This window comes from Microcebus murinus, chromosome 6 (assembly GCF_040939455.1).
Source record: "Microcebus murinus isolate Inina chromosome 6, M.murinus_Inina_mat1.0, whole genome shotgun sequence".
Lineage (NCBI taxonomy): Eukaryota > Metazoa > Chordata > Mammalia > Primates > Cheirogaleidae > Microcebus > Microcebus murinus.
In genome coordinates, this window is record NC_134109.1 from 72,683,228 (window position 1) to 72,704,053 (window position 20,826).

Here is a 20,826-nt window from a genome sequence, read left to right on the forward strand (position 1 = left end):
TACATAATAGTCCATACTTATGGGGTAAATGTGATGTTTTGATATATTCATACAATGTGTAATGTTTAATTCAGGGTAGTTGTGATATCCATTACCTCAAACAGTTATTTCTTAGTGTTAGGAACATCCCAAATTTTCTCTTATAGCTAATTTGAAATACACTATAAATCCTTGTTAATTATAGTTGCCTTATCGTGCCATCGAACTATAGAATTTATTCCTTCTGTCTAACTTTATTTCTGTACCCATTAACTAACCCCTCTTCATACCGCCCCACTCCAACCATTTCCAACCTCTCTGGTAACCACTATTCCACTCTCTACTTCCATGAGATCAACTGTTTTCGCTCCCACATATAATTGAGAACATGTGATATTTGTCTTTTTGTGCCTGGCTTATATCACTTAACACAATGACCTCCATTTTCATCCATGTTGCTAGAAATGACAGAATTTCATTCTGTTATTGAATAATATTCCATTGTGTATATATCCCATATTTTCTTTATCCATTTTTATATACACAGTAATGTTACTGTGAAGATTTTAAAGCACACACATAATAATTTCCTTATGATAATTGTGAGAAGTGGAAGATCTGTCTCACAGATTCTGTACATTTTAAAGTTTTTGAAACACAGACAATGGGTAAACATTTTAGAGCTTCAGGGACTTCTAGGGAAGGACAAGGCCAAAGAGGTAACCAAGTGACCTGAGGATTTGGGATCAAAAAGTGGAATAGATAAAATGTAATGATCAAGAAGGAAAACAGAGGGATTTGGGCAAGATGGCAGACGAGAAACACCGCCAGACAGAGTGTCTCTGCAGAAAAGACAGATTCTAGCAGAAATTAGAAAAATGAAGCAAGAAGACAATCATGCAGCGGACGAGGGCCGGAAGGAGGGGTACCTATACCCTGGGAGACTCCACAGGAGGAGACTGGGGAGGAGAACTGGAAGCTGAGACCGCGAGAGCAGCCAGAGACCAGCAGCAAGGGTAGGTGCATTTGCTGTTTCCGCTCCCCTGCATTTGGGACTGCTGGTGGGCTCCCCAGCGGGTGGAGAGACCTGAGGACACCAGCCCAGGGACGGCCACCGCCAGCCTGTAGTGGACGCAGCACCAGGCTCCCAACTCCCTCCCGGCACCTCCATGTGCACAGACACGAGCCGCACGGCAGACGCCATATTGCCTCCTCTCCCCTCGTCGGCCCTACCCACGGATGCCCAGAGAGACAATACAGCCAACAGCTGGAGGCACCTCCAGGAAACGGGAGCTTCACTTTTGGGACCCTACAGCTGACTAAGGGGAACTCAGACTGTGAGCTGCCTACCCGCCAGCTCTCCCAGGTACTGCTGGGACGGTGTTCCCAGGAGAACGGTACAGACTTAGAGGCTGAGAGACATAGACCCAGCTTGGGCTCCCTGTGGGTGAATTGGGACCAGAACTCCTCTCCATGGTGGGGATACAGTTTGAACTCTGGGACCCAGAGGTCGGACCTGCAGGCCAGTTCCCGTGCACCCACGTCTAGCATTGCCCGGGCCACAGAAGGGATATACATGAACAGCCTACTGAGCTGTGTGTACCTTCAGGGGCAGATCAGCGTCCTAGAGGGCAGCCCTCCTCCCAAAAGGAGGCCGTACGACCAGCCCAGGTGGCGTTCCTGCGCAGGGAACCTCTGCGCTGGCATCACAGTCCAGGGAGGCCTGGTGGCGTGTGGTCTGGCCTGCTGGCAGAGGCCAAGAAGTAGCTGCAGAGTTGGGAAGGGTGGAAAGAAGCGGGCCCGCTCCAGTCTGTGGGTCTCAGACAGCCCCACCCCCACACGCAGACTTTCTGGCTGAGTGGGACCATTCCAGCCTCGCCCTGACAGCTTTTCCTGGAAGCAGAGACCATAACTTTGACCCCTGCTAACGGCATTGGTGCTGCCTGAGGGCAGGCTTACCCAACCCAACTCTGAACAGAACAAGAGCTGATAATAGGGCACAAAATCAACAGCATAGCCTGTTCCTCCAAGCAAGTGCCACCTACTAACAGGGACGGAAACCTGCACAGCCTTTTCACGGCACCCACTGACTCATTATACAGGAAGTGGTCAAATCTCACCCACAGACACCACCTAACGCCTCAGAAACTAAACAAGGCGTGTGAATACCCAAAAAAAACCTAAAGGAAAGAAACAACAACTGATCGACATGGGAAGAAATCAGCGAAGGAACTGAGGAAATATGAAGAACCAAACGGAAAACACACCCCCAAAGAGGAGCACCAGCCTCCTAGAAATGAACACCAACCCAAATCAGGAAACCAAAATGACAGAAGAGGAATTTCGTATGTGGATCATAAGAACACTCACCGACCTACAACAACAACTCAATAACCAACACAAAGAAACCACAAAAAGCCTCCAGGACCTAGAACAAAAGTTCACTAAAGAAATAGACACAATGACAATATTGGCAAGATGGCGGACGAATAACACTGCCAGACAGAGTGTCTCTGCAGAAAAGACAGATTCTAGCAGAAATTAGAGGAAACAAGCAAGAAGACGAGCATACAGCGGATGAGGGCCAGAAGGAGGGGTACCTGAGACCCCGGGGGACTCCACGGGAGGAGGCTGCGGAGGAGAACTGGAGGCTGAGACCACCGGAGCAGGCCGGAGACCAGCAGCAAGATTAGGTGGATTTTCTGTTTCCCCTCCCCTGCATTTGGGACTGCTGGTGGGCTCCCCAGCAGGTGGAGAGACCTGTGGACATCAGCCCAGAGACCGCCGCCGCCAGCCAGCGGTGAGCCTGTAGCAGACGTGGCACAAGGTTCCCAACTTCCTCCGGGCACCTCTCTGTGCACAGACCCGAGCCACGCGGCACGCGCCATATTGCCTCCTCCTCCCCTCCGCCGACCCTACCCGCGGCTGCCCAGAGAGACAATACAGCCAGCAGCCAGAGGCACCTCCAGGGAACGGGACCTTCCCTTTTGGGACCCTACACCTGACTCAGGGGAACTCAGACTGTGAGCTGCCTACCCGCCCACCCTCCCAGGAGCTGCTGGCACGGTGATCCCAGGAGAACGGTGCCGACTCAGAGGCTGAGAGACATAGACCCAGCTTGGGCTCCCTGTGGGTGAATTGGGACCAGAAATCCTCTCCTTGGTGGGGATACAGTTTGAACTCTGGGACCCAGAGGTCGGACCTGCAGACCAGATCCTCTGCACTGAGGGCTAGCATTGCCCGGGGCACAGAGGGGTTATACGTGAACAGCCTAATGAGGTGTGTGTGCCTACAGGGGCAGATCGGCATCCTAGAGGGCAACCCTCCTCCCAGGAGGAGGCCATCCGCCAAACCCAGGTGGCGTTCCTGTGCAGGGAACCTCCCCGCCGGCATCACAGTCCGGGGAGGCCTGGTGGCTTGTGGTCTGGCCTGCTGGCAGAGGCCCAGGAGTAGCTGCGGACTTGGGGAGGGTGGAAAGAAGAGAAGCCTGCTCCAGACTGCGGGTCTCAGACAGCCCCACCCCCACATGCAGACTTTCTGGCTGAGCGGGACCATTCCAGACCCATCCTGACAGCTTTCCTTGGAAGCAGAGATCAGAACTTTGACCCCTGCTAACGGCCTGAGGGCAGGCTTACACAAAATCAACAGCATAGACTGTTCCTCCAGCAAACGCCACCTACTGACAGGGACAGCATCCTGCACAGCCTTTTCACGGAACCCACTGACTCAATATACAGGGAGTGGTCCAATTTCACCCACAGACACCACCTAATGCCTCAGAAACTAACCAAGGTGTGTGAATACCCAAACAATAACTTAAGGAAAGAAACAACAACTGATCGACATGGGAAGAAATCAGCGAAAGAACTCAGGAAATATGAAGAACCAAACGGAAAACACACCCCCAAAGAGGAGCACCAGGCCCCTAGAAACAAACACCAATGAAAATCAGGCAATCAATATGACAGAAGAGGAATTTGGTATGTGGATCATAAGAACACTCACCCAGCTGCAACAACAACTCAATAACCAACACAAAGAAACCACAAAAAGCCTCCAGGATAAGGGAAAAGAAATAGACACAATGAAGAAAAGTGTAACCGAACTCCTGAAAATGAATAATCAATTCAAGGAACTACAAAATACAGTGGAAAGTCTCAAGAACAGGGTAGATCAAGCAGAAGAAAGAATCTCAGAGCTTGAAGATAACACCCTCCAATTAAATAAATCAGTCACAGGAATAGAGCAGAGAAACAAGAGAAAAGAGCAAAGCCTACAAGAGCTGTGAGATTATGTGAAGAAACCTAATGTGAGGGTCATAGGGTTACCAGAAGGGGAAGAAGACAACACTCAAGAGTTGGACAAGCTGTTTGAAGATATAATGGAGGAAAATTTCCCAGGCCTTTCTCAAAATCTTGATATACAAGTTCAAGAAGCTCAGAGGACCCCTGGGAGATTCAATGCAAACAGGAAGACGTCACAACATGCAGTCATCAGACTGACCAAAGTATCAACTAAAGAGGCCCTTCTAAGAGCTGTAAGAAGAAAGAAGCAAGTAACATACAAGGGAAAGCTAATTCGAATAACATCAGACTTCTCTAATGAGACTTTACAAGCAAGGAGAGACTGGGGCCCCATTCTCACTCTTCCGAACCAAAACAATGCCCAGCCTAGAATATTATTCCCTGCAAAACTAAGCTTCATATATGAAGGAGAAATAAAAACATTCTCAGACAAGCAAAGGCTCAGAGAATTCACCAAGACAAGACCAGCCCTACAAGAAGTACTTAAAACAGCGTTACACACGGAACATCATAATAATAACCCACGAATATAAAAACAACCAAAACCCAAAGATATTAAAGGCCTGATATTACAATGGCTCAAGACAAAAATCATAGCAACAACATCCAACCCAACAGAATGATCAGTAATCTACCTTACCTATCAGTTCTCTCAATAAATGTGAATGGCTTAAACTCTCCACTCAAGAGACATAGGCTGGCTGAATGGATAAGAAAATACAGGCCAAGTATATGCTATCTTCAGGAAACACATCTAACCTGCAAGGATGCATATAGACTAAAAATAAAAGGGTGGAGATCAATATTCCAAGCAAATAGAATCCAAATGAAGGCTGGTGTGGCAGTTCTAATTTCAGACGATTTAGTTTTTAAACCAACAACAGTAGTGAAAGATAAAGAGGGTCATTATATAATGGTGAAGGGCACAGTTCAACAAGAAGAGATAACAATTTTAAATATATATGCACCCAACTTAGGTGCACCCAGATTCATAAAGCAAACCATACTGGAGCTAAGCAAATGGATTAATAGCAACTCCATAATCGCCGGAGATTTCAACACCCCACTGACGGCACGAGACAGATCCTCCAAACAGAAAATTAATAAAGAAATAATGGACTTAAACAAAACTCTAGAACAATTGGGTGTGACTGACATATACAGAACATTCTACCCAAAATCCGCTGAATATATGTTCTTCTCATCAGCTCATGGGACATTCTCTAAGATTGACCATATCCTAGGACTCAAAGAAAACCTCAAGAAATTTAAAAAAATAGAAATCATACCATGTACCTTCTCAGATCACAGTGGAATAAAACTAGAAATCAACCCTAACAGAAACTCACATTTCTACACAAAAACGTGGAAATTAAACAACCTCTTACTAAATGATTACTTCATAAATAAAGAAATCAAGATGGAAATAAAAAAGTTCTATGAAGAAAACGACAATGGAGAGACAAGTTATCAACTCCTCTGGGACACAGCTAAAGCAGTTCTGAGAGGAAAGTTTAGCTCCATAAATGCCTATAACCAAAAGTCAAGAAGATCACAAATAGACAATCCAAAGAAATGACTCAAAAAGCTGAAAAAAGAAGAACAGACCAACCCCAAACCCAGCAGAAGTAGTGAAATCAACAAGATCAAATCAGAACTAAACGAAATTGAAAACAGGGAACCTATTCAGGAGATTAATAAAACAAAAAGTTGGTTCTTTGAAAAAATAAACAAAATTGACACACCACTGGCTAAGCTAACGAAAAGCAGAAAAGAGAAATCTCTAATAAGCTCCATTAGGAACAAAAAAGGAGATATCACAACTGATCTCAAAGAGATAGAAGATATAATTTACGAATACTACAAAAATCTTTATGCACACAAACTGGAAAATGTGGAGGAAATGCACAAATTTCTAGAAACACACAGCCTCCCTAGGCTCAACCAGGAAGAAATAGATTCCCTGAACAGACCAATCTCAACAGCTGAAATAGAAACAGCAATTAAAAATCGCCCTAAAAAGAAATTTCCTGGTCCAGATGGCTTCACACCCGAATTTTACCACACTTACAAAGAAGAACTAGTGTCTATCTTGCAGAAACTATTCCACAACATCGAGAAGAATGGCAACCTCCCCAACACCTTTTATGAAGCGAATATTACTCGGATACCAAAACCAGGAAAGGATCCAACAAAAAAAGAAAACTACAGACCAATATCCCTAATGAATATAGATGCAAAAATTCTCAACAAAGTCTTAGCTAACCGAATCCAGATGCTTATCAAAAAAATAATCCATCACGACCAAGTGGGCTTCATTCCAGGGATGCAGGGGTGGTTCAACATACGTAAATCTATAAATGCAATTCACCACATAAACAGAAGCAAAAACAAAGACCACATGATTCTTTCAATAGATGCAAAAAAAGCCTTTGACAAAATTCAACACCCTTTCATGATACGAACACTTAAGAAAATAGCCATAGAAGGGACATACCTAAAAATGATACAAGCCATATATGACAGACCCATAGCCAACATCATACTGAATGAGGAAAAATTGAAATCATTCACACTTAGAACTGGAACCAGACAAGGCTGCCCACTATCTCCACTTCTGTTCAACATAGAGCTGGAAGTCTTGGCTATAGCAATCAGACAGGAAAATGGAATTAAAGGTATCCAAATAGGGGCAGAAGAGATCAAACATTCACTGTTTGCTGATGATATGACATTATATCTAGAAAACCCCAAAGATTCAACCAAGAAACTCCTGGAACTGATCAATGAATTTAGAAAAGTCTCAGGATACAAAATCAATACACAGAAATCAGAGGCATTCATATACGCCAACAACAATCTAATTGAGAACCAAATTAAAGACTCAATTCCCTTCACGATAGCAACAAAGAAATTAAAGTACCTAGAAATATACTTAACCAAGGAGGTAAAAGACCTCTACAGGGAGAACTATGAAACACTGAGGAAGGAAATAGCAGAGGATGTAAACAGATGGAAATCCATACCATGCTCATGGATCGGCACACTCAACATCATCAAAATGCCTATACTACCCAAATTGATCTACAGATTCAATGCAATACCTATTAAAATCCCATCAGTATTCTTTACAGATATGGAAAACATAATTTTACGCTTCGTGTGGAACCAAAGAAGACCCTGAATATCGAAAGCAATTCTAGGCAACAAAAACAAAATTTGAGGCATTAATATGCCAGATATCAAACTATACTACAAAGCTGTAGTAATTAAATCAATATGGTATTGGCACAAAAATAGGAATATGGACCAGAGGAACAGATCTGAGAATCCTGATATAAAACCATCCTCATATAGCCATCTAATCTTTGACAAAGCAGACAAAAACGTATGCTGGGGAAAAGAATCCCTTTTTAATAAATGGTGCTGGGAAAACTGGATAGCCACCTGTAGAAGGCTAAAACAGGACCCACACCTTTCACCTCTCAGAAAAATCAACTCACGCTGGATAACAGACTTAAACCTAAGGTATGAAACTGTTAGAATTCTAGAGGAAAATGTTGGAAACACTGTCCTAGACATCGGCCTGGGCAAAGAGTTTATGAAGAAGTCCCCAAAGGCAATCACAGCAGCTACAAAAATAAATAAATGGGACATAATCAAACTACAAAGCTTCTGCACAGCCAAAGAAACAGTCATGAAAGTAAACAGACAACCTACAGAATGGGAGAAAATTTTTGCATCCTATGCATCCGATAAGGGACTGATAACTAGAATATACTTAGAACTCACGAAAATCAGGAAGAAAAAATCAAAGAACCCCACTAAAAAGTGGGCAAAGGACTTGAACAGAAACTTTTCTAAAGAAGACAGAAGAATGGCCAACAAACATATGAAAAAATGCTCATCATCTCTAATCATCAGGGAAATGCAAATCAAAACTACAATGAGATATCACTTAATTCCAGTGAGAATGGCCTTTATCAAAAAATCTCCAAACAATAAATGCTGGCGTGGTTGCGGAGAGAGGGGAACATTCCTACACCGCTGGTGGGACTGCAAACTAGTTCAACCTCTGTGGAAAGCAATATGGAGATACCTTAAAGCGATACAAGTGAATCTACCATTTGATCCAGCAATCCCATTGCTGGGCATCTACCCAAATGATCCAATGACACTCTACAAAAAGGACACCTGCACTCGAATGTTTATAGCAGCACAATTCATAATTGCAAGGCTGTGGAAACAGCCCAAGTGCCCATCAATCCAAGAATGGATTAATAAAATGTGGTATATGTATACCATGGAGTACTATTCAGCTCTAAGAAACAATGGTGATATAGCACATCTTATATTTTCCTGGTTAGAGCTGGAACCCATACTACTAAGTGAAGTATCCCAAGAATGGAAAAACAAGCACCAGATATATTCTCCAGCAAACTGGTATTAACTGAGTAGCACCTAAGTGGACACATAGGTACTACAGTAATAGGGTATTGGGCAGGTGGGAGGGGGAGGGGGACGGGTATATACATACACAATGAGTGAGATGTGCACCATCTGGGGGATGGTCATGATGGAGGCTCAGACTTTTGGGGGGAGGGGGGGAAATGGGCATTTATTGAAACCTTAAAATCTGTACCCCCATAATATGCCGAAATAAAAAAAAAATAAATTAAAAAAAAAAAGAAAGGAAGAAAGGAAAAGAAAAGAAAAGAAAAGAAAAGAAAAGAAAAGAAAAGAAAAGAAAAGAAAAGAAAATTCACGCTGATAAATAACAATAGACATAGATCTGTCATTTTCTGGGGATGGTAAATGTGAACTTTTGAGGCTGAGACATATGTTCACTATCTTGACTTTGATGATGTTTTTATATATCCAATTGTATACTTAATGTGGGTAGTTTATTACATATTAATTTTACCATGATAAATCATTTTAAAATTTAAGAGATCAAAATAAACATGTCTTAAACTAACATCAATGGCCTTATGAAAAATTCTAAACATACATCAATAATATAACATTCAATGAATGTTCAGTACCTCAATTAATTGCAGACATTGAAACAAATCAGCCAGCTGACCAAAATTACTCTGCCTATTTGGACAACATTGATATGCATTAAGATACTCCATCCATATAAGGTGTGTTTGTTGGTGATCATATATCACACCAAACAGGATATGAGTTCTCTTGCAACCAGAATTAAAACATCAATTGAATCTGATTTTGTAGATCAAGTTGCAGATCAACATTGCAGAAAATATCTCCTTAGTACTTATAGTCAAGTGATGATTAATTTTTAAAATTTCACTAATTTTTTGTGTTGTGCTGATTTATAAGGTTTTTCTTGTCTCCCTGTTCTGATTTGCAGAGTATGTTGTATTGGCAGAGACAGTTCCTATCACTCTTAACAAAGAAATTCCCAAGAAATGTCCAAAGTAAATTGTTTCTAAGATTCTTGTTCTGTTTAGATGTAGCATAGGAAAATTACACCTAAGGGACCACTGCAGTTGGTAAATATATTTTAGGCAGAAGGAAAGAACTTCCACAGATACTGTCTGTACCCAACAGTGGATGTCATCTCAAGCACACACCGGAAGAGAAGACTAAACTCTAAGACTAAAAGGGAAACTGATCTAAGAGAAAAATTTGTGTTTAGTAAGTCCTGACATTTTTATGATTCTCTTCTTCAAGAAATTCATAAAATATTTCTGTGCCTTTGTTTCATGCATCCCCACTATGGTTGGAATTGGGAATGGCTTCTTTAGCTTTTGACATAGTCAGAAAATAATTCACAGTTTTTCTCTTCCTATCCTATCCCTGCTGGAATTTCTATGGTTTCTTTAGCAACAACGCATGCACCACCATAATGCACTACCTCAGAGATGTGCTCATATCTGCTTTGGGAGATCACAATTCTTTGTTAGCTACTCAATATGATCAGCTTCCAGCTTTCTTACACAAGTGGTTTCTCCCATTTAAGAGGATAATGTTTTTCATATCAGCACTGCATGTAAGTAACTTTTAGCAGAGAGAAGTAAAAAGGATTACATATTGAGTGAGAAGGGATATTACTACAGACATTGCATTAAAACCCATACCTGAGGGAAAAAGAAGGCAGCCTGAGCTAGTGGAAGGTATTGGAGTTTTTCCCTGTGTATCTCACCAATATGTTTCAAGCAATCTATTTACGTCTCTGAGGACATGGTTTCTCTTTGTGAAAATATAAATATTGAGAATCTCACAAAGTTTTAAGATTATCATAGAAAAAAATATTTATGAAAGGACATCGCTTTTATAAAGGGATGAAAAATTTGTTTTTTTAAATTTTTATAATCCTAAAATTGCAATTCAATTTGTCTTGTTTCCCTAATTTTTCAATTTCATCAATCCTAGAATTAACTTTACTCCTTTCATAAGCATTCACCCTTTGTTACAGGTAAGAATTCCAAAGGTGCTTTAATAGAATGCCCTGTGGTCTCTTGTAAGTACTTTTATACTATTAATAACTCCTCCTTGGATAGGAAGATGAGGAGTGAAAACACTGTTACATTTTTGGAAAGCAAGAGGAATGTCTGCTATGACCTTTGTATATGTAACTCTTATAGGGTTGCTGAGTATGTATGTGTTTATTTAGAGAGAATGTAAGTAGTAGTTATTTTAAAGAAAGCGTATCATGCATATTTTGCTTACAGAAAGTGCTCATCTGCACAATAAAATTATTGCTAATAAGCTTTGGAAACTGTACTACTTTAAGATCAACTTTAATGTATAAGAGAAATAATATTTACTTAAAATCACTGAGTACTAAAAGAGTTCAAATATTTTGTTTATTTTCTGATTCATCTTCACAACGGTCTACTATTTGGAGTGTCCTCTTTTCCTGTATGAGGAAATGGAAACAGAAACAGGTTTAGCTTGAGCTCAAAGATCACCAAGTATAGAGTAAGAGTTCAGATTAGGTCTGACTAAAAAAATCTATGGTTATTCAATTAATTCTACTAAATTTTTGTTAATATTAACAGAGTAATATAATTAGTTCACTAATATAAAATATTAAAAATTTCAAAACTGATAAAGAAAGGAGTATGATTTCTTATTGATGAATTTTTGTTCCTTTGGAATGTACATGCTCTCCTTTTAACAAATTCCACTCTTTAACACACTGGTAGTCCTGGTTTTGCTATTAGCTATCTTCTCTGTCACTTGTTCAACAGGTACAGAACTAGTTACTGAAAACTTATTGTGGAAAATTTTGTTGATAAGAAAAGCAGTTTCAATAAAAGTTCAGATTGTTCAAGTTTCTCAGGTGGCATGTATCTCTTAGGAGTAATATCAAGATATTTTCTTTAGAAATTAGGTAAATCTCCTTTGTTATGGAAATGTGTTTATTTGTAAACGGTGAGAATATTATCATATGTCTCTGTATCTACAGCAAACGTATGTGATACCTAATTCCTTTAGGAGAATTTTCTTGCTTTCTATTCTTAATTTATGCTTGTGCATCCTCAGCAAAAGGGAAGGGGAAACTAGTGTGCATGATGCAATAATGGTTTGCATTGTTCATTTGTGCTCATTGGAACCACCCTGGAGATTTCAAAGGATAAAAGAAGATGAGACACACAAAAACTGAAACAGTCCCAAGAGAGAGAAATAATAAAGGAAGAAGGAAAATGGGCAATTATCCTTCCACTATATAATGTGATAAATATTGTCAATTTACTTAGGGGTCAATGTAAGCAATATTATTATTAAATTTAAGGATAAATAATCAATGATCACTGAAGTTTAACCTCTTGTGCACTCAGTGCTAACACTGAAAGATGTACTTTGTTTACAAATGTATGCAATTTATTCCCATCTTACAAGGTATAGATAGATGATGCATAAACAGGTAATATTTGCATTTTTGGTAGTCAGGAAATGTTATTATTTCAAAGCCTAGGGATTTCCCAGCATCCATTCGTATAATTGAAGGCATATATTTTTTACTGGTAGGCTTGAGTTATAAGGAGGTTCCAGACAAAATTCATCATGTAAGAATCTGAGGCAAAGTTGTCTTCCAGTTTGGTTCGTCTCTTTCTACATGGCACTCTACTGATGTTTCTAAAAATCCATTGAGTTTACTAAATGAATTCCATTATATTGTAGATTAAAATTAAAAATAAATTTTGTGCTCAGTTTTTCATGAAAATTATTATGCCAAGGTATTGATTATATGTTCTTCTATATAGCTTATCTTCTAAAGAGATTATACTTTAGAGAGAGTAGCTAAAAAATACTTTTATGACCTTTTATAGAAGAGATTCAAGTGAGGATTTAAGAAATCATTACACAGGGTACAGGCAGTACCTCTGAGATATTGTGGGCTCAATTCCAGACTACTGCAATTAAGCAAATATCTCCCATCTGAGTAGTAACCCATCTCAACCCTGCTTAGCTTCTGAGATCAGACAAGATCAGGTACATTCAGGTTGGTATGATCATAGACAGCAAATATCTCAATAAAGCAAGTCATATGAATTCTTTGGTTTCCCAGTGCATGCAGAAGTTATGCTTAGATTATAATATAGTCTATTATGTGTGCAATAACATTATGTCTAAAAAATGCGCATACCTTAATTTAAAAATACTTTATTGCTAAAAATGCTAACAATCATCTGAGTCTTCAGAGAGTCACAATTTTTTTGCTGGTGGGGGGTGTTGCCTCCACATTGATGGCAGCTGACTGATCAGGGTGGCAGTTGCTGAAGGTTGAGGTGGCTGTGGCAATTTCTTAAAAGAAGACAACAATGAAGTTTGCCATATTAATTGACTCTTTCACAAAAGATTTTTCTGTAGCATGCAGTGCTGTTTGATAGCATTTTACCTATAGGAAAACTTTCAAAATTGGAGTCAATCCTCTCAAACCTTATTACTGCTTTATAAACTAAGTTTATATAATATTCCAAATCCTTTGTTGTCATTTCAACAATGTTCACAGCATCTCCACCAGGAGACAATTCCATCTCAAGAAAGCGTTTACTTTGCTCATCCATGAGAAGCAACTCCTCATCCATTAGTTTTATTATGAGATTACAGCAATTTAGTCACATTTTCAGGCTCCACCCCTAATTCTAGCTCTCTGGCTGTTTCCACCATATCTGCAGTTACTTCTTTCACTAAAGTCTTGAAACCCTCAAAGTCATTCCTGAGGGTTACAATCAACTGCTTCCAAACTCCTGTTAATGTTGATATTTTGACCTTCTCCTCTGAATCACAAATGTTGTTAATGGCATCTAGAATGGTGGATCCTTTCCAGAAAGTTTTACTTTGCCCGGAGCCAAATGAATGGTAATGATTACATATAGACTTACAAAATATATTTCTTAAATAATTAGACTTAAAAGTCAAAATTACTCCTGGATCCACATGCTGCAGAATGGATGTTGTGTTAGCAGGCATGAAAATCACATTAATCTTGCACATCTTCATCAGACCTCTTGGTTGCCTAGGTACATTGCTAATGAGCAGTAAAATTTTGCAAGCAATCTTTTTTTCTGAGCAGTGGGCACCAACAGTGCTTAAAGTAGTCAATGAACTATGCTGTAAACAAATGTGCTATTATCCAGGCTTTGCTGTTCCATTTATAGAGCACAGGAAGAGGAGATTTAGCATGATTCTTACAGCCCTAGGATCTTTGGAATGGCACATAAGCATTTGCCTCAACTTAAAGTCACCAGCTGCATCAGCCCTCACAAGAGTATCAGCCTGTCTTTTGATGATTTGAAGCTAGGCATTGACTTCTCTCTAAATATGAAAGTCCTAGATGACATCTTCTTCCAACAGAAGGCTGTTTTGTCTACATTGAAAATCTTTTTCTTAGAGTAGCAGTCTCCATTAATTATCTTAGCTAGATATTCTGGATAACTTGCTGTAGCTTCTATATTAGCACTTGCTGCTTCACATTGTACTTATATGTTACAAAGATGGCTTTTTTCATTAACCTCCATGAACTAGCCTCAGCTAGCTCCAAAACTTTTCTTCTGCAGCTTCATTCCCTTTCTCATTCTTCATAGCATTGAAGAGAGTTAGGACCTTCTCTGAATTAGGCTTTCACTTAGGGAATGAACTGTTGTGAGTGGACTGATCATATATCTGGATCTCTAAAACTTTCTCCACATCAGCAATAAGGCCGTTTTGCTTTTTTATCATTTGTTTGTTCACTGAAGTGGCACGTTTTAATTTCCCTCAGGAACTTTTCCTTTGCATTTGCCACTTGGCAAACTGGTGCCAGAGCCCTATCTTTTGGCTTGTCTTGGCTTTCGCCATTTCTTTTTCAATAAGCTTAATCATTTCTAGCTTTAGATTTAAAGGGAGAGACGTGACTCTTTCTTTCACTTGAATGCTCAGAGGCCATTTTAGGATTATTAATTGGCCTGTTATCAATATAGTAGTGTCTCAGGGAATAGGGGGGGCCTGAGGGGAGAGAGAGACCTGGACCGGCCAGTGAGTGGAGCAGTCAGAACACACAGCACTTCTCTGTTAAGTCTTATATGGGCATGGATTATGGTGACCCAAAACAATTACAATAGTTACATCAAAGGTCATTGATCACAGATCACCTCAACATACAATGATAATTAAGAAGTTTGAAATTTTGTGAGAATTACCAAAATGTGACACAGCGTTATGAAGTAAACCCATGCTATTAGAAAACTGGTGCCCATTGAATTGCTTAACGTAAGTTTGCCACTAATGTTCCATTTGTGGAAAATGCAGTATCTGTGAGCACAGTAAGGCCAACTGCAATAAAAGGAGGTATGTCTATACAGACAAACTGTATTGTATACCCTATAATTTATGCTGGATTTTAGTATCAGTTCACATTCACCTTCCTAAGTAGATTTATAAGTAATTATAGTTATTTATTATAATGGTTGTTGGTGGTGCCCCACTCAAAGTTTTTTTAATAGGATTAGTGAACTGCAGCTACTTTCCAGGTAGGAAAGTACACCACAATCTTTATTAATCTTACTCCTTGCCATACTGTTTTCTTCAGTTTCTTCTTGTGAGAATACTTCTTAACAAATCATGTTCATAACAATCCCATCTCCGGCTCTGCTTCAAGCTAAATAGGCAGTCAGCTTGTCTGCTGGGCATAATGCCATGTACAGAGAGCCAAGATTTTTCTTTACTATTATACATTTTACTCTCAAATATAAATGCTAAATTTAAATATTAACACAAAATTCTAAAACTTAAGTATCCTTCCTCATCCCAGTAACTAATAATCTAATCTTCCCTCCAGGTTATTTTACAGGATTCACTGAATAAAAATGGATGGAGGAAATCAGTCTGTACTGTCTGAATTTGTGCTTCTGGGACTTTGCCACATTTGGAATATTCAGATCTTACTCTTCATAATATTCTGTATGCTTTACCTGATCATTGTATCTGGAAATATTGGCATTGTGATCTTAATCATCACTGATTCCCATCTCCATTCTCCCATGTACTTCTTTTTGGCCAACTTGTCCTTTGTTGATATGTGGCTCTCCTCAGTCACCACTCCTAAAATGATCACAGACTTTCTCAGGGAGAACAAGACCATTTCCTTTGGAGGTTGCATGTCCCAGATCTTCTTTTCTCATTTTATTGCAGGGCTTGAGATGGTGCTACTGGTAATAATGGCCTATGACCGCTATGTGGCAATCTGTAAACCACTCCACTACTCCACTATTATGAGCCTGAAAAATTGCATTGGACTGGTAGTGATTTCCTGGGCCCTTGGTCTTCTGCATGCCATGAGTCAAATAGTTGTGACTGCACAACTCCCTTTTTGTGGTCCCAAGGAAATAGACAGCTTCTTCTGTGATACCCCCTTGGTAATCAAACTTGCCTGCATAGATTCTTATAATGTGGAAATTTTAATGAATGTTCACTGTGGGGTTGTGGCCATAACCTGCTTTATTCTATTACTGACATCCTACACATATATTCTTCTCGCTGTCCACAAAAGCTCTAAAACTGGTGCATCTAAGGCACTCTCTACCTGCACTGCCCACATCACAGTGGTGGTGCTCTTCTTTTGGCCCTGCATCTTCATCTATGTGTGGCCACTCAGCAACACAGGAGTGAACAAATTTCTTGCTGTGTTTTACTCTGTTTTTACACCTCTCCTAAATCCACTTGTTTATACTCTGAGAAATAAAGAGATGAAAAACGCTATGAAGAAGTTCAGAAACTACTATGTTGATTCCAAGGAAAATAATTAATGCCTAGAAAACTAATGATACTTCATTATGGGGAAATTCTCCCATCAGTCTGCCTGTGCCTTCAACTATGTTAGATAAAAATCTAATTTTTTTTAACAAAGGCATGCATCTATCCTGCTGACTAGCATCTTAATAGACTTCTCTTGAACTTTTTTTCTTAACTTCCTTTGGACAAAAAATGTTTCTGTAACATTGGCTCCTCCCCTCAAAACATTCACTACATTTTGTCTAAAGGTAATGGAATTTATTATTTTCTTAACCTAGCATCCTACCCAAATACTAGTGGGGAGAGGCAAAAGAAAAAACAAAGACATGATAAAAGTGATAAAACACATGGAGAATAATAGTGGAGGTTATGGTTACTAGATTTCATTAACTTAATAAAAGTTTTTTAAAATGCTATTTCTTTTGGTTAGCCCAGTTTCAAGGACTAACAGTTATTCTTTAAATTTATTCAGTGTAAACTACTAAAATAAAATCTCCCTGAGTCCAGTGACCATGTATAACATGGCTAATTATGAAACTGTAGTACTAAATATAATAGTAGTACAGTTTAATAATAGGTAGTGAGTACTTATATTTTAATGAATCATTAGAAATCAGTTGTTACTCTCAAATAATCATAAAGTTTAGTGGGCTAGGTGTATTTAAGTATACTCCTTTGGCATTTTTAAGAAATTCCTAAATTTCCAAATCATAAGTATTTCTTTCTTTCTTCCAGAGTTAGTAATTAAGTGAATTGAAATTGACTTATAAGAATCAACACTAATAGGATGTCCTTTCCCCAGTGCATATTTTTGTCTACTTTGTTTAAGTTCAGTTTATTGTAGGCATGTGATTTTATTTCTGGGTTCTCTATTCTGTTCCATTCATTTATGTGTCTATTTTTATATCAGTACCATGCTGTTTTGATTACTGTTGCCTTATACTATAGTTTGAAGTCAAGTAATTGTGATGTCTTTAGTTTTGTTCTTTTGCTTTGGCTATTTGGGCTCTTCTTTGTTTCTATGTAAATTTTAGGGTTTTTTTTCTAATTCTGTGACAAATAATGTTAAAATATGACAGAATTGAATCTGTAAATTGCCCTGGGCAGTATGATCATCTTAATAATATTGATTCTTTCCATCCCATGAGCATGAGATGTTTTTCTATTTGTTTGTGTCACTTATTATTTCTTTCATCAGTGTTTTGTAGTTTTTGTTGTAGTGATCTTTCACCTCCTATTCAATAAATGCTGCTGGGAAATTTTGATAGCCATATGCAGAAGAATAAACTTGACTTATATCTCTTACGATAAATAAAAATATGCTCAAGGTGAATTAAAGATGCAACTATAATGCCTGAAACAATAAAAATTATATTATAAAACCTATTAAAAAACTCTTCTGGACATTGGCTTGGGTGGAGAATTTATCACTATCACTCCAAGACTCCAAAAGCAAATCTAACAAAAACAAAAATAGACAAATGAGACCTAATTAAATTAAGAAGTTTCTGCACAGCAAAAGAAATTATCAATATAGTAAACAGACAACCTACAGATTGGCAGAAAATACATGCAAACTATGCATCTGACAAAGGACTAATACCTAGAATGTACAAGGAACTCAAACAACTCAATAAGAAAAAAAAAACATTACAAAGTGGGCAAAGGACATGAACCATGAACAGACATTTTTCAAAAGAAGATATACAAATAGCTAACAAACATATGAAAAAAATTTTCAACACCATTAATCATCAGAGAAATACAAACTAAAACCACAATGAGATACCATGTTACACCAGACAAGTGACTATTATTAAAAAATCAAAAGATCATTTGATCCAGCCATCCCACCACTGGGTATCTACCCATAGGAAAAGAAATTATTATATCAAAAAGATACCTGCACCTGTATGTTTATCACAGCACTATTTACAATAACAAAGATATCGAATCAACCAAAGTGTCCATGGAATACTACTAGGCCATAAAAAGAGTGAAATCATGTCTTTTGCAACAACATGGATGGAAATGAAGGCTGTTATCTAAAGTGAAATAACTCAGAAACAGAAAGTCAAACATCACATGTTCTCACTTATAAGTGAGAGTTAAATAATGAGTACACATGGGCACATAGAGTAAAATAATAGACACTGGAGAATTGGAAACATGGGAGTGATGTATTGGAAAAAAAAATTACCTAATGGGTACTATGTATGTTAATTAGGTGATGGTTACACAAAAAAACCTAGACTTCACCAGTATGCAATGTATCCATGTAATAACTGCACATATAATCTATACATATATAGATGTATATATATATACATATATATATATATGCACTCCAAATCTATACATATATAAAAAAATCAACAATAAAAGACCTAAAACAAAAATATGGCATATATGCCATTTTTATTTCTCTTAATTTAGAAACAAAATACAAAAAAAACTGACAGTATAATAATGGCATACTATAATGGTTCTCATGTTATATTGCCTTTATTATTATCTCCAAATTGTGTATGAGTAAATAAGACTAAAAAATATGAATCCAGGTCAAATGGGCCTCACTGACATTTACAGAACATCCTACCCAAAACCACTGAATATATGTTTTACTCACTAGCACATGAGACATTCTCTAAGGTTAACCATATCCTAGGCCACAAACCATGTCTCAAGATGGCCCTTTTAGGCCCTCCGACTCCGAGATTCTCCTTCAGCGGGACTGAGTTTGGCTTTTTTCCGTCAACAGAATAAAAGTGCATATTCAGGAAAAGAAGCAAGAAGACGAGCCTAAATCGGATGAGGGTCAGAAAGAGGAGTACCTGAGACCACAGGAGACTCCACAGGAGGAGATCACGGAGGATAACTGGAAGCTGGAACCCCCGGAGCAGCCCGGAGACCAGCGGGAAGTGTAGGTAGATCGGCCATTTTCCCTGCCCTGCATCCCAGACTGCTGCTGGGCTCCCCAGCGAGTGGAGAGACCTGCGGACACCAACCCAGCAACGGCCGCTGCCAGTGAGTGGTAAGCCAGTAGCAGACACGGCACCAGGCTCCCAACTCTGTGTGCACAGACCCAAGCCGCGGGGCAAACGCCATATTGCCTCCTCCTCCCCTCCCCCGACCTTACCCACGGCTGCCCAGAGAGACAATATAGCCACCAGCCGGAGGCACCTACAGGGAACGGGACCTTCCCTTTTGGGGCCCTACAGCTGTCTAAGGGGAACCCAGACTGTGAGCTCCCTACCCACCAGCCCTCCCAGTTGCTGCTGGCATGGTGATCCCAGGAGAACAGGGCAGACCCTGAGGTTGAGAGACATAGACCCAGCGTGGGCTCCCTGTGGGTGAATTGGGACTGGCACTGCTCTCCCTGGTGGGGATATAGATTGAACTCTGGGACCCAGAGGTCAGCCCTGTAGACCACAACCCGTGCACCCAGGCCTCGCATTGCCTGGGGCACAGAAGGGATATTTGTGAACAGCCTACTGAGGTGTGTGTGCCTTCAGGGGCAGATCAGCGTCCTAGAGGGCAACCCTCCCCCCAAAGGGAGGCCGTGCGCCCAGCCCAGGTGGCGTTCCTGCGCAGGGAACCTCCCCGCCGGCAGCACAGCCAGGGGAGGCCTGGTGGCGTGTGGTCTGGCCTGCTGGCAGAGCCCCGGGAGTAGCTGCAGAGTTGGGGAGGGTGGAAAGAAGTGAGGCCCGTTCCAGATTGCAAGTTTCAGACAGCCCCACCCCCACACACAGACTCTCTGACTAAGCCTGGCCATTCCAGCCCCTCCCTGTCAGCTTTGCCTGGAAGCAGAGATCAGAACTTTGATCCCTGCTAAGGACAATGGTGGTGCCTGAGGGCAGGCTTACCCAACCCAGCTCCGCCCAGACTCTCTCCTAGACTAGCCCTCACTGAAGGAGAGAAAAGGACACACCTGGAAGTCCCAGGGCCCCACCCACCACGTCAGGCACTAGAGTTCTCTCTACAAGAACAAGAGCTGATAACAGGACATAAAAACAACAGCGTAGCCTGTTCCTCCAAGCAAGCGCCACCTACTGACAGGGAGAGCATCCGGCACACCCTTTTCACAACACCGACTGGCTCATTATACAGGGAGTGGTCGAACCTCACCCGCAGACACCACCTAATGGCTCAGAAACTAAACGAGGTGTGTGAATACCCAAACAAAAACCTAAAGGAAAGAAACAACAACTGAGCCACATGGGAAGAAATCCGCGAAGGAACTCAGGAAATATGAAGAACCAAATGGAAAACACACCCCCAAAGAGGAGCCCCA

At 40.1% G+C, this 20,826-nt stretch overlaps 1 protein-coding gene across 1 annotated transcript; it reads left to right on the forward strand.

Moving 5' to 3' along the window:
- Positions 1–15,607: 15,607 nt before the first annotated feature.
- On the forward strand, positions 15,608–16,546 carry LOC105864587 (olfactory receptor 4K14-like). Its single transcript, XM_012752564.2, has one exon. The coding sequence runs from the start codon at positions 15,608–15,610 to the stop codon at positions 16,544–16,546; it is 939 nt and encodes a 312-aa protein (XP_012608018.1).
- The last annotated feature ends 4,280 nt before the right edge of the window (positions 16,547–20,826 follow it).